The 16012-nt window shown below is 39.1% G+C and overlaps 1 protein-coding gene across 10 annotated transcripts in view; it reads right to left on the reverse strand.

The window, feature by feature from the left end:
• Positions 1–1709: 1709 nt before the first annotated feature.
• The window catches only part of PIGN (phosphatidylinositol glycan anchor biosynthesis class N), a 138027-nt gene continuing 123724 nt past the window's right edge, over positions 1710–16012 (reverse strand). For 6 of the 10 annotated variants that reach the window (XM_017951820.3, XM_021930195.2, XM_017951819.3 and 3 more), the window contains one exon: positions 2101–3470. In XM_017951820.3, the coding sequence (XP_017807309.2) occupies positions 3347–3470 (124 nt within the window). In that variant the 3' untranslated portion in view covers positions 2101–3346. Of the gene's footprint in view, positions 3471–10545; positions 11964–16012 lie in introns of those variants that run through there. The other 4 variants (XM_009192841.4, XM_009192840.4, XM_003914445.5 and 1 more) reach the window with 3 other exon arrangements.

Here is a 16012-nt window from a genome sequence, read left to right on the forward strand (position 1 = left end):
TCAAAGTTTCTTTTTGTTTCTTTATAGAATGAATATTAAGTACTTTTCATGAGTTTACCCAAGAGTAATAATAATTCTAGATTTTAGCCCTGTGAGGCCAATTAAAGATAATTTTGATTATTAATGTTTCCTTTTCTTTTTTTAAAATAACAAAGCATTAAAAAGAAATCTCAGTCTTAAAAAAAAACAAAAAACAAAAAAAAACGCTGCTGCCTGGAAAACATAGTGAAACCCTGTCTCCATCACACAAATATTTAAAAATTAGCTAGGTGTGGGGGCGTGTGCCTGTGGTCTCAGCTACTCAGGAGGCTGAGGTGGCAGGATCACTTGAGCCCAGGAGGCAGAGGTTGCAGTGAGCCGAGATGGTGCCACTGCATTCTAGCCTGAGCAAGAATGAGACCCTGTCTCAAAACAAAAACGAAAAAACAAAACAAAACACCATGCTGATACAGAAATGGGAAAATGCTACAAAGATATTGCCATAGTATTGAAAGCACACAGCATAACAATCATTAATGCTTTGAAGCATTTTAAAAACAGTAAGGGGAATGTCAACATAAAAAAGAACAACTATGAAAAGGAGAGAAATGGTCAAGTTATCTCTGGTCTCTTAAAAGAAGGAGTTCTCAGAACTGGTCTGAAGGGAGTCTTCTCCAAATGACAGAGTTGATTTCGCTCCATTCTCTTCAGCCCCCTGACATGCTGGCATCTAGTGTGAATATGGGAGCTCACCAGGTTCTCTCAAGGACAGGGGGGCCCTGCAACAGCTACGCCTGTCCTAGAGACCATGCCCATGCAATCGCCTTCACTCCCTCCAGGCCAGCTTCATCAGAAATCATGTTTTTAACGGTACAGTTATATGTCAAAAAGGAGAAAAGGAGCCCCTAGTCCACCAAAACAAGTGTATAAAGGTGGCAGGAGGGGAGGAGGGTTGACACTGATGTTCTTAATATCTGAGTTGGCTGAAATTTGTAATAAGTTTTTCATAAGAAACCATATTATAACAGATGAAGAGGTTTTCTAATTCAGCTCTATCATTAACAAATAATTTTAAAGACAATACTATGAACATATACAACCATTTATAACATTATTTTCTTAAAAAACAAAAAAGCATTTTGTATTCTAAATACTGTACACTAAGTATAATAATTAACATATTGGGAAATGACAGACAAGCTGCCATGGTTTCCTAAAGCCTTAGGATTCCCTCTAAGATTTATTCATGGGCCCTCTAAGATTATAGCATGGCCTTTTTTGGTTCAATATATTCACAACTTGTTCTGCCCATTTTAATTCTTATAACAATTCCTAATTTAAACATTGTTAATCAGCAAATGTCCTAAGTTTTGATTCAGAAATCTATGGCATAGGTAGAACGAAAAAATTAATACCTTAAACAGAAATACTTTTTCCCTAACTCTTGTTTCTTTTTTCTCTGTTTTTCGATATAAAAATATACATTTCAAAACATTTAAAGATATCTGAGAAACTGCAACAGAAAAGGCCTATTCCCATGTGAGTCTGAAGGGGCCAGTTACGGTGCGGCAGGGTGAGCCTGTGGCTGCAGGCGCACAACACAAACTCTGTGATACTGTCAGAAGGAAGTTAACCTATTCTACAGACTCACACTGACCTGAAAGGACAAAATTAAGAAAAAGACATGCCTCGAAGAGCAAAATAAAGAAAGATAAAAAATCCTGAGCACCTTTTACAATGTTGTAATAAAATACTTATTAATTTCTCTGTATAAAAATTTGGGAAAAGATAAAAGGCAAAACTACACATAGAAAGAGGTCAATGATAAGTGTTTATACAGTTTTCTCTGATGTGTGGAAAAAAACTGATAAAAAAATCCTTTGAGGTAATACGAAAGTTCATGGTTCTCATTCCATCAACATCACTGTTTGCTACCATAGCTTCTTAGCTGTCCAGCTAGATTTTATGCTATGAGCTGATGCATGAGATTTCATAAAACATTAATACCTCTTTTTTATACTGTAATTCTTTCACTGGTATACCATAAAGTAGTATTACAAATAAATTATAACTATATTTCATCATAAATCGAAATTAGGAAAGTACACTTCGCCAAACTGATTTCTGACTCTTTTAAATTGTATTTATTCACTCCCCGCCAATTTGAAAAATCTAGTAAATTACAGAGGGCTTCCTAGTCATTAACGTGAATTAGTAATGCTATAACTTAATTCAAAAGCAATTACTTCTTAAAAATAGTGCACATACCAGGAAAGCTTAGCATCAGCCAAAAGCTACTGGCATACCACAGGCAAAAGGCCAACTCCACAGGGATACGTAAAGGTCATTTTATGGACAATCCATATAAAAACTGCTCTCAAGATATTTTGCCCATTAGAATTTGTTTACAAACGGAAATCTAATTTGATGATTTTAGGTCTTTGGGCTAGAATCTCACAACCAGAAAGAATAACACCTCTAATATGAATTCTTATGATATTGTCAGAAAGTTAAACCATTGAATTTTAAACTCCTGTTAAAATAATAGATGACAGTAAAAATAAATTCAAAGGGAAAGAAATAATACATGAAAAAGCTATGGGGTAACAAATGTTGAGCCTACAATTAAAAACTATTTATTTTAAATGTTTTCCTATGTATAAGACAGAAATACCAAGCACTTTCTACTTTTGTATTGTCAGAAATTCCACGAAAATCCAGAAATGAAAAAAAAAAACAAAAAGTGAAGGATAGACATGCATCTAGCTGGTTGACTGTGAAAACCCGAGAAATAGCACTAAAAAGGATAAGACAGTATTATTGCATACTAAAGAAATATGACAAATACCTGCGAACACTTTTTCTATTGAAGCTTTTGAAATAATACACCCTGATTGTCCAACAAAACCAGTGCTGAAAGCTGATAAATATTGACGGTGGCACCTGGTGATTTCCTTCCAGCTCAGCCACGGCAATGATTCTGGATGCCATCAGCACTGCCCCCACAGGGGGCATGTGCTCTCCTCTGGGTATGCGGGAAGCTGTGCGGTTGGGGACCAGATTACTGCAGGTGTTCTCAACATCACTGGGAAGAGCTGCCAGCCAAAGGAGAAAAATGAAAATGGAGAATGCTTTCCTATGCTTTTCCACAGATATAATCACTATTTCATGCCTGCAAAATCTAGGAAAAAAAGAAAAGAAGCTCCTTTGTTCCAGATAACCTGTCAATTCAGAATTCCAAATACCATTTTCCCTACAGGAGTAGAATATACTATATATCCATATCCATCTTCTTATTGAGTCCTTGATGAGATTTTAGTTTAAAAGGAGAATCAGGATCCAGATGCTGAATGGTGCTTCAGCAACTTCACATGAAGTGACTTTTGGGTTTGCCACATAGTCTGAGTTTCTTTGTTGTAAGCAGCTGGGCCAGGCCATTGAGGAACACCAAAAAGATGGTCATGGACATGACAATCACATAGTGGCTGATGCTGCAAAAGGAGAAGAAGATGTTATAGGCAGAGAGAACACAGGTGAGGAAAAGCATGAGACTCCTCTGAATGGTTTTAAATGGACAGACGAAAATCTCCTCTTTCAGGAACTGGAGTAGGTGTTCCTTCCCCTATTTCTCCTGCTAAGTACAGCTGTCCATTGGTTTCTGGTTCCAGGACCTTCAAGTACAGCTGTCCGTGGACTGGTTCCAGGACCTTCCATGAATACACAGATCTTCGAATGCTCAAATCCCTGACATAAAATGGTGTTGTATTTGCAAATAAGCTATGCACATCCTCCTGTATACTTTAGACCAGGGGTCCCCAACCCTCAGGCAGTGGACTGGTACCAGTCTGTGGCCTGTGAGGAACTGGCTGCAAAGCAGGAGGTGAGTGCTGGACCAGTGAGCATTACTGCCTGAGCTCTGCCTCCTGTCCAATCAGCGGCAGCATTAGATTCTCAGAGGAGCACGAACCCTATTGTGAACTGTGCTTGCAAGGGATCTAGGCTGTGCACTCCTTACGAGAATCCAATGAGTGCCTGATAATCTGAGGTGAAACAGTTTCATCCTGAAATCATCCCTCACCCCTGCATACACAGCGGCGTGTGGAAAAACTGTCTTCCATGAAACCATTCCCTGGTGCCAAAAAGGTTGGGGACTGCTTCTTTAGATCATCTCTAGATTACCTACAAAACCTAACACAATGTAAATGCCATGTATGTAATTGTTACACTGTATTGCTTAGAGAATAATGGCAAGAATAGAAAGTCTGTACATGTTCAGTACAGATGCAATTTAAAAAATATTTTCAGTCCATAGCTGGCTGAAGCCATGATGTGGAAGCCAAGGATACAGAGGGATGACTACACAACTAAAATGTCGGACACTATAAACAAACATTGGACAACTCCAGGCGGTGGAAAGAGGGCAGACTGGTCAGTGATCTTGGGTCCCAAAGAATTCCCTGAATTTTCTTTTGCAGGAAGACACCAGCAACCTAGAAATGCCACTGGGCATAGACCCCCCAAAAATCCCCAAAAACAATAATACCACCACCACAAGAGCCTATTCTCTCTAGCTAAGGAACAGACAAGGAAAGGAGCAGTCCTGAAAGACAGAAAATGTTTAGATAGTAACTGATCTACTTCAGCCAAACACCACAGAAGAAACGTGGCTCCACCCCTACCTATTCCAGCACAGGCTGAGTGGGGAGCCCAGACTTCCATCCTCACCAGGCTATAATGGGGCACTCTAATTCCCCACCTGTGCCCTCCCCTCCACTGTCATGGTGTCAAGGAAGGCTGAGGAGGGAAACTGGTACTTTCATCCATACCTGGCGGATGTCAGTGGACATCACGTGGGAAGCCTAGACTTCCACCTCCATGAAGCAGTAATGAGGTCCCTCCCCCTCTTCAATGGGGTCATGTCAGGCCTAGTGGAGAGCCAGGAATTCCATCTCCACTCAGAGGCAGAAAGGCCATTCTTCTCCTGACCATGTTATTAGTGGAGGTCGCATGGGAGGCAACGAGGACCTCTATCCTTCCCAGCCATGAAGGCAGTAGTGGAGGCCTCGCAGGGAGCTGTAATGCTGGTCCCTGGCAGGCAGCAGTAAGCAGCTCCCTCTCGGGTGCCAATGGAGGCTGCATGGGGACCTGGATTTCTAACCTCATCAGGCAGAAATGAGGCAGTGTTTCCTCTTCCCCTGCCACAGTAGTGTCAGAAGCCAGTTAAAACAGAAGGTTTAAATAAGACTGAGAATCTCATAAGCAAATATTCAAAATGTCTAGGTTTCAAGAGAAAATCATTCACCACATCAAGAACCAGGAAGACCTCAAGCAGAATGAAAAAAGACAATCAATAGATATCAAAACCTAAATAACAGAGCTATTAGAATTATCTGGCAAACATTTTAAAGTGGTCATTATAAAAATACTTTAATGAGCAATTACATACATACTAGAAACAAACAAACAAACAAAAAACAGAAAATCTGAGCTAAGAAACAGAAATTCTCAGCAAAGAAACAGAAGATGTAAACAAGAAGCAAATAAAAAAGTCTAGAACTAAAAATGCAATAACCAAAATAAAAACTTCTGTGGAAGTGCTCAACAGCAGAACTGAGGGGACACAGGAAAGGATCCGTGAACCTGAGGATAAAACAACAGAATTTACCCAGCCTGAAAAACAAAAATAGACTTAAAAAAAATAAAACAAAATAGAGTCTCAGGGACCTGTGGACCGTGACAAAAGATCTAACATTTGTGTCACTGGAGTTCTAGAAGGAAAAGAAAAAGAGGCTAAAAGAGTACTCACAGGAATAGTGGCTGAAAAGCTTCCAAATGTGGCAAAAGACATAAATCTTACAGAAGCTAAGCAAACCTCAAATAAGGTAAACTCAAAGCAGTCTACACAAAGACACATCAAATTACTAAAAACCAAAAAAAAAAAAAAAGAATTGGAAAGCAGTGAGAAATGACACCTTGCCTATAGGGGAAAAACAATTTGAATAGCAGATTTCTCGGAAATCACCAGAAAATGGTGCAACATTTTTCAAGTGTTGAAAGAAAAATAACTGTCAACCCAGAATCCAGTAAAACTATCCCACGGAAATAAAGGAGAAATCAGAATTCACAGATGAAAAAAAAAAAACCTAAATGAATTTATTGCCTGAAGACCTAATCTAAAAGAATGTCTGAAGGAAGTTTTCTAAACAGAAATAAAACAATAAAAGAAGTAATCTGCTAAAATCATGAAGGAAGAAGAACTCAGTAAGTAAAAATCTGGGTAAAGAGTTTTCCTTGTCCTCTTAAGTTTTTAAAATTATATTTGATAGCTGATGCAAAAATTCTAATACTGTCTGATGTGGTTTCAAATGTGTGTAGAGGAAATATTTAAGACAATTATATTGTAAGCAGGGGAAGGCAACGGGATGTAGAAGGAGGTAGGGTTTCTATACATTACTTAAACTGGTAAAATGACATCACCAGTAGACTGGGATTAGCTACGTATATATAATACCTAGAGCAACCATTTAAAAAGCCATGTAGGCTGGGCATGGTGGCTCACACCTGTAATCCCAGCACTTTGGGAGGCTGAGGCGGGCGGATCACAAGGTCAGGAGATCAAGACCATCCTGGCTAACATGGTGAAACTCTGTCTCTACTAAAAATACAAAAACAAAATTAGCCAGGCATGGGGGCAGGTGCCTGTAGTCCCAGCTACTCAGGAGTCTGAGGCAGGAGAATGGCATGAACCCGGGAGGCTGATACTGCAGTGAGCTGAGATCACGACAGTGCACTCCAGCCTGGGCGACAGAGCGAGACTCCGTCTCCAAAAAAAAAAAAAAAAAAAGCCATACAAAGAGATACACTAATAACACTACAGAAAAGTAAAAAATAATTCTATAAAATGTTCAAGTAATATACTGGATAGCAGGAAACACCAAACACTGAGAACAAACAGAAAATAAAAAAATAAAATGACAGACTTAAGCCCTAACATATCAATAACTACATTAAATGTGAATAGTCTAAATACACCAACTAAAAAACAGAGATTGGTAGAAGAGAATAAAAAACATGACCAATGACCAAACCACATGCTGTCTAAAAGATACTTCAAGTATGGAGGAAACATCATGCAAACATTTATTCTAAAAAAGCAGGAGTGGCTATATTAATATCAGATAAAATAGACTTCAGAGGAAACAGACTTCAGAGCAAAGATACCCTTTCTCAAAAACTGATAGAAAAACAACACTGAAAATCAGCAAGGATACAGAAGAACTCAACACTATCAAACAACAGGATTTAACTCACAGTGATAAAACACTCCACCCAACAAGAGCACAGTATATGCTCTTTTCAAGTGCCCATACACACCAAGATAGACCATATTCTGGGCCATAAAACAAACCTCAGCAAGTTTAAAAGAACTGAAATCACACAGAGCGTGATTTCTCTGACCACAATGGAATCCAACTAGAAATCAACAATAGATAACAGATACATTACCAAACACTCAGAAACTAAAAAACACAACTGTATAATAATCCATGGGTCAAAGATGAAGTTTCAAGAGAAATAAAAAAACAGATTGAATGTAATGAAAATAAAAAACCAACACATCACAGTTGATGGGACACAGCTAAAGCAAGCACAGACAGGGAAGCAGACCCATGCAAATCTGCACCCCCTGCCCCCAAAAAAGTGTAAACCATACACCTGGTATCACCACAGCCTATCAGTGTGAGTCTCACACCATCTACAAAAAGTAACTAAAATGGATCATGGACTTAAAAGTAAAATGTAAAAATATCAACATTTTAGAAAAAAAATCTTTGGGATCTGGAGCTAGCCAAAGAGCTCTTAGTCTTAATACAAAAAGCACAATCTAAAAAAGTAAATCTGATAAATTGGGCTTCAAAACAAACAAACAAACAAAAAACCTTATGCTCTGTGAAAGGCCCTGTTAAGAGGGTAAAAAGACAAGCCACAGACTGGGATAAAATACTTGCAAGCCATACATTCGACAAAATACTTCTTCTTTTCTTTTCTTTTTTTAGGCAGGGTCTTGCTCTGTCACCTAGGCTGGAGTGCAGTGGTATGATCACAGCTCACTGCAGCTGTGACCTCCCTGGGTTCAGGTGATCCTCCCACCTCAGCCTCCTGAGTAGCAGAGACCACAGGCATGCACCACCACAGCCAGCTAATTTTTGTATTTTCTGTAGAGATAGGGTCTTGCCATGTTACCCGGGCTGGTCTTGAACTCTTGGGCTTAAACATTCTGCCACTTTGGCCTCTCAAAGTGTTAGGATTACAGGCATGAGCCACTGCATTCAGCCACAAAGGACTATTTCCTAGAATAGGATATAGAATAAATTCTCAAAACTCAACAGTAAAAAGACTCCACAAACAATTCAATTAGAAAATGATCAAAAGACATGAACAGACGTTTCATCAAAGAGGATATACAGATAGTAAATAAACAGATGAAAAAATGTTCAACATCATTAACCATTATACAAGTTGAAGCCAAAATGAGATATCACTACACACCCACTTGAACAGCTAAAATAAAAAATAGTGACAACACCAAATGCTGGCAGGGATGCAGAGAAACTGGACTGACAGTCTCTGGTACAACCACTCTGGTGGCAGTTTCTTTTAAAACTCAGCATGCAACTACCACAAGACTCCGCAAATATGATTCTGAGCATGCACGCCAGGGGGAGAAAAATGTTCACAAGAATGTTTATAGGATCTTTGTTCATAATAGCCAAAACTTTGAAATAACCTTGATGTCTTTCAACAGGTGAATGATTAAACAAACTGTGGCACATCCATACCATGGATTTACTCAGCAATAAAAAGTAATGAACGACTGAAATATGCAACAACGAATCACCAGAGAATTACTCTGAGAGTGGAAAAAAAAAAAGCTAACTCCAAAAAGTTACATACTATATGATTTACTTTATATCACATTTATGAAGTAACAACTACAGAAATGGAAAACAGTAAATGTTCCAGGGGTTAAGGAGGGTTTCTGGGTGGGAGCAAAGTGCCTGGGCTATAAAGGGCAACATGAAGGATCTTTGTGCTGGTAGAAATGTTCTGTCTTTTGACAGTTTCGATGTCAACATCCTGGTTATACTATATGTTATACTCTAGTTCTGCACAAAGTTACCTCTGGGGGGAAGTCAGGTAGAGGGTATAGGAGATCTCTCTGTATTCTTTCTTACAACCTCATGTGAATCTATAATAATGTTAAAATGAAATGTTGAATTAAAAACTTTTTTTAGTTCACAGACTGTACAAAAACAAGAGGTGGGCTGCATTTGGCTAATGGGCATAGGTTGCTAGCCTCTACGCTGGCCTGTAAGCTCTGTGGAAGCAGGGACTATAATTTTTTTCTCTTTTCCCATTGCACCTCTAACGTCTCATGCAAGGTCTTATAGGCATTTAATCAATATTTGTTAAATGAAATATTAAAGATAATTTGTAATTAGAAGAAATGATAAAATTTTCTTTTGTTTTATGTTACCCCAGCAAATTTAATCTGAACTTATTTAGGTTGGTGCAAAAGTAATTGCGGTTTTTGCCTTTTTTTTTTTTTTTTTTAAATGGCAAAAACTGCAATTACTTTTGCACCAACCTAATAAAATCAGACTCCCCCAAAATAGAATAAGCATAATCAATACCAAAAGCTAAAAAGCAAAATCAAAATGCCAAAAGAAACAAAAAGTTTCTACAAAAATAAAGTAAAACTAGCCCTACAAAATATTAAAATATAAAGTTAAATGTAACATGGGCATTAGAATCAACAGGACGACGGAAGAGAACAGATCATCCTGTCACCCAAGATCAAGGAATCATCACCAGTAACTCACAACTGTCCTCGCTGGACTCACTTTAAACTTATAAGCACAAATGAGATTTGGTTCTCACCAGTGTCTCAATCCTGATTGCACACTTGTGAATTATTCTTCTCTGAGTCAAACCAAATTGTGTCCTTCTCTCCTCAAAGTTCTGTCACCTTCCTCCCATCTCAGCAGATGACTCTGCTTTTTTTTAATTGAGAAAACACTGATAAAGTGATCACAAGAGAAGTGCCTCTTCTCACCCCGAACTTTCTAACCCACTCATATCTGTGCCCATATTGCCTCCTGTACCTTTCTTGTCTAAAACAAACCCCTCCACTTCTACTTTGGATCCCATCCCAACTCTCCCACTAAAGCTGGGGTCTCCAATCCCCAGGCCTTGGACCAGTACTAGTTCATGGCCTGTTAGGAACTGGGCCACACAGCAGGAGGTGAGCGGCAGGAAATGAGCGAAGCTTTGTCTGTATTTGCAGCTGCTCTGCATCGCTGGCATTACTGCCTGAGCTCCACCTCCTGTCAAATGAGTGGCGGCACCAGATTCTCAGAGGAGCACGAACTCTATTGTGAATTGCGCGTGCAAGGGATCTAGGTTGTGTGCCCGTTATGAAAATATAATGAATGCCTGATGATCTGAGGTAGAACAGTTTCATCCTGATATCACCCCCGCCAGCCCCTGCACCCCTCGCCCCATCTGTGGAAAAACTGTCTTCCACGAAACCGGTCGCTGGTGTCAAAATGACTGGGGACCACTGTACAAAAGGACTATATTTTTCCAACTATCCCTTTCCTCTTAGATATCACCCATTTCTCCTTCTCTAGATAAGCATATCCTTCACCATACTAATGTGTAATTTCTCTCATTCTAACTCTCCCAAGATCCCATAGCTCCCTCCAGCACTATCCTAATTTAAATTTTATATATGCAAAACCCAGATCTTAATCTCCCACACCTTCCTTCACCAAACTCACTCCTCTTAGAGCTTTCTCCAGATCTCTGCAATGGCTTTCCTAGTCACTCAGTTACTCAAGATTAAAAAACAAAACTAGGAGTCGCTCTTGATTCTTTTTTTCTCCCAGTATATTAATCTACCTCTCTGAAATCCTATCAACCTCTCTGAAAATATTTTCTAAGTCCAACCACTTGTTGCCATTTTGAATTGCTACCCTAGCCTAAACTGCCATCATCTCTAGCTTACAATACCACGAAAGCCTCTTCCTCAATCTTCCTGCTCCCTCTCTCGATCCCTCCAATAGGTTCTTTACACTGTGGCCAGTGTTATGTCAAAAATGTGAAGCAAAAAAAATAACTTCCTGCTCAATAAACTAATGCTTCAACTTACACTTGGAATAAACTCCCAGTTCTTTACAATGACTTTCAAAGGTCATAAGTGACAGCAAATATCTATTCCCTGAATTCTCTCCCCACCATGTTTTCCCTCACACCATTCTAGCTACACTAACTATACAGGGCACCCTTGACACAAGTAACTCCATCTCAGAAAAAAGACTCCATCTTACATTTCATAGGACACTTTGCCAACAGGGACAAGATATTTTGACTAATAAATTAATATATAAAGACTGCATCCAACGAGATAAGGACATAAACAGGCACACTCTTGCACTATCAGTCCTCACTGGAGGACTCTGCAGCCACAAAAAGAGCAGGACTTCACAGCTCAAAATGGCTGTCTTTACTGACACTGTCTTGCTGTCACTCCTGATAAGCACCCAGCATCTGCCACTGAAGTCTGTGCACACATCAAAGACTCTTTCTTGTAAAACAGATGGGCCCTGGCACAGACTGGGAGGTTCTTTTTGTCTTCCTCACTTTCCCTGGACTATTTCCTTAACCCTTTCTCCTCTCTCTCTCCTCTTGATGTTAAATGTTACTTTGTTTGTTGTGGAATGTTTAATCTGCAACATTTAGATATTAATTAGGTATAATATTACATATAGTTTACAATACTGACTGACTTGTGGAGTGGCTTGTGGCAGTGTAGCTGTGACTACCAAGTGACCGGGAAGTTCTAAGGAGCACTGCCTCCTAGAAAACTCCATGCAGTTCGTGGCCTTTGCTATTGAAATAGCATCGACAAAAGTCCGACACTGTGGAAAGACACAAACACGAATGAACCTGGTTATCTCTGACCTTGCACTGCTCATAAGACTTTCATATTTTCAAAAGTATTTACTCACATAGGGAAACGGTTATTACAGAAAACCATCTTTTAAAAAAAACTGTATATGTCTGCACATAAATTAAAGCTAAAAGGACATACATCAATATGTGGAATAGTAGTTCTCCCTGAATACTACAAACTGAGACACTGAATTATGAATGACTTATTTTTTCTTAATGCTTTCAGTATTTTCTTTAATATATTTGTAATATATTGCTATTTATGTGATGTTTACAAATTATGCTAGTTTTAGCCACAGAACTCTAAGGCTGACTTCATAATTACCACAGAAATCTTCAACTCTATTCTGTTCCTGAGGCCTCAGAGGACACTCCAAAATTGGTACCAGTTCCTGAGATTAAAATCCTCAATCCAGGCCAGGTGTAGTGGCTCATCATGCTTGTAATCCCAGCACTTTGGGAGGCCAAGGCAGAAGGATCTCGTGAGCTTAGGAATTTGAGACCAGCCTGGGCAACAGAGTGAGACCCTGTCTCTAAAAAATAAAAATTAAAAAAATTACCCGGGTGTGGTGGCAGACACCTGTGGTCCTCACTACTCAGGAGACTGAGTTGGGAAGATCACTTCAGGCTACAAGGTGGAAGCTGCAGTGGTGATCACCTCACTGTGTTGCAGCCTGGGTAAAAGACAAGACCCTGTCTCAAAAAAACAAAAACAAAAACAAAAACACTGGATATAATCATCCCAACTTCTTCAGGGACTGAAGTCTGTAGTCAGAGATGAGATGAGTGAAGGAGTACAAACTCTTCAGCATAGAGCCTGGAGGTCAAATCCAGAAAAGCTCAATCTGACCTTGGTTCCATGGGGGAAACTAGGCAAGGAGGTGGGGAGCTAGATAGATTAAAAGCAACAAGGACCATAAAAGATTAATCTTTTATAAGCATTATAGAAAGGATTATAGAATGTGGTATATCCAAACAATGCAGCATTATTCAGCAATGAATAAAGTACTTTTACATGCTACAATATAGATGAATGGCAAAAAAATAAAAATAAAATAAAAAGTTACACTAACTGGAAGAAGTTAGGTGAAAAAAATTACATTTTGTATTTTTCTGTTTATATGAAATGTCCACAATAGGCAAATCTATAGAGACAGAAAGCAGATTTGTGGTTGCCTGGGCTTGGAATGGTAATGGGAACAGATTGTGAACAGGTAGCGGGTATTTTCTGTGTGATGGAAATGTTTAAAACATAGATTGTGGTGATGGTTGCCCAACTCCATTCATTTGCTAAAAATCATCAAAATGACTTAAAACATTTATTAAATCATTAAAAAACTAAAATAGATAAATTTTATGGTATGAATTATCTCAATTAAGCTGTTAAGAATAAAAACAAAGAAAGAAAATATTACATGCTAGCAGATTTTTGTTGTTGAATTTTGCCATCACTTTTAGGTTAAAATATTAAATCTGACTTGATGTCTAACAAAAATGGCTTGTAAAACCAGGTGACCCATCCTCAAATTTAATCTAAAGTCTGTCTATAAAAGGCATTCCACAGATCACTCATCTCCTTACAGTGGCCTGAAATTACTCTCAGCTCATGTAAGCTAACATAATTGGCAGGAAACCGTTGTGAAGCTCATCATCTTCATGCAATTGAGCCATAAGGCATCCAACTTGTGATATCTTGCATCAATCAAGTCTTGGTGTCATCTCAACATAGCAGAGTTAAAGGAACATCAAATTTCAACTTGAAATGAGTTCAGCTGTTCCCACTCCCCTCCCATGACTATTGTGCCATCATTTAAATCAGCAATTCTCAAGATGTACATGTGTGATGGTCGAGGGGAAGAGTGTATGTGTGGAGGCACATGGAATTGCCAAGCAGGCCTTTTCAACCTGCACAAGGTGACAAAATGTTGATCGTATTTCTCCTCTATCAGGGTGATGAGCAGTAGAAGCAGGTCATACCTGTTCGAGGTACTGGGGCAGAAAAAGTCTGAGAGTCATTGATTTTAATAAAGTTTGGTATTCGTTGTAAGAGTACAGATGTTTTATGACACATTAATTACATTTAGGATATACAAACACTATTGAATAGAATCATGAGTTCTCTCTTTTTTTTTGAGTTCTCATTATATCGAAAGAGAAATGATAAACACGTTGGTTGTCATTTGTATTTCAATAAGGTATAACAATGGTGCATGCGGGAAAAAATTAAAGTCCAAATGAATAGTGCCATCAAATCAAACTGCAGCTCAATCAAACTGATGATCCTGACTACTCTACCCACCTCACTACACATGGATTTAGAACATAAATCTGAATATATGTTTTTATAGTTATGAAAATTACCTCAAATGAATTTTTTTCTCTAGTTTTAAAAATGCATTTTCAGTATGCCATATAAAAGGCAATACTCTATAAAGTTTATGACCTGCTATAAACGAAGATAAAGTGTAAAGATCAAAAGAAGAAAATACTAAATTAGCTCTGTCAGCTGAACAGTTTTATGGCCTGGGCAGGGTATCTTTCACATGGCTGTTAAAAAGCATACCTGATGCCACAGGTTCTCAAGAGAAACACTGAACTTGGCCGGGCGCGGTGGCTCAAGCCTGTAATCCCAGCACTTTGGGAGGCCGAGACGGGCGGATCACGAGGTCAGGAGATCGAGACCATCCTGGCTAACACAGTGAAACCCCGTCTCTACTAAAAATACAAAAAATTAGCCGGGCGTGGTGGCGGCGCCTGTAGTCCCAGCTACTCGGGAGGCTGAGGCAGGAGAATGGCGTAAACCCGGGAGGCGGAGCTTGCAGTGAGCCGAGATCGCGCCACTGCACTCCAGCCTGGGCGACAGAGCGAGACTCCGCCTCAAAAAAAAAAAAAAAAAAAGAGAAACACTGAACTCACACCAGTAGTTTCAGCTGAATACACTGACTGCAGTGCATCCTTCCTGAGTCTCAGTTTCAGTTTGGTAAAATCTGCTCTGAAGATAATATTTGAAACAGAGAGTACTATGGCTATAAACAGATACACTATCTAATGCCCTAACAATAGTCTTTATTGTTTAAGAAGCTATACTTATTAACCTGAAACTATTAATAATAGGTGACAAATCTCTCAAAAGTATTCTAAAAACCCACGGCAGTCACCACAACACTATAAGCATTACAGATATACACCAGACTACATTCACGGGGCAGTCAGCTCCCACTCCTCTCTCAAATTCTGGGACAGATTCCCATCACTTCAGGATTCACAAAGCAATAAAATAGTGAGGACAAAAGGGCAACATTCCACTCCCGTGAATAAAAAGCATGGAATGGCTGAAATTGCTAATTATACTATTAACACAAAGGAGTTTAGGAATAAAATTCGTCATGAAGGGGAACCAGTGTAGGAGCACAATTCCAATAACCCTGGCACCCGAGAAAGGGAGCTCTGCCGGACAGTTCGTAATATCAGCAAAATGACAAGAAACACCACAGCTTTTCAAATATACTTCACATAAGAGTAACTGGAAACTCAAAACTTAAATGCAACATTCTCACAAACAGGAAGCAGAAAAAAGTACAATAATGTTTTGACATGTGAACCCTATCGTACGGTGCTTTAGTTCTGAATCTTGACGTACATTTCCCCCTACTTCCCCACCATTATCCAAGCCTTTTCCTCGCAATAAACTAGATGTTTATGAAGATGCATGAACCCATCCTGCCCATCAGACCAGCACCACATGGTTCATAGAGGCACTATATGCCATTACTGCTACACAGGATACAAAGGAAAGACCTTAGAATTCTAACTTAGCAACAACAAAAATACCACATTGCAGCATCAATCAGGGGCAATTCCATTTAGAAAGCCTAACTTCACCAACTCAGATTTCATTTTTGTCTCTCCATCCTGACCCTAGTCCCGTGACCCTGCAATCAACTTCTTCTCTTAAAGAGGGCATCTTTTAGACAGTATGATAAGAGACAAAGGAGACAGAGCAAGGAGATATTTC

Source organism: Papio anubis, chromosome 19 (assembly GCF_008728515.1).
Source record: "Papio anubis isolate 15944 chromosome 19, Panubis1.0, whole genome shotgun sequence".
Taxonomy (NCBI): Eukaryota; Metazoa; Chordata; class Mammalia; order Primates; family Cercopithecidae; genus Papio; species Papio anubis.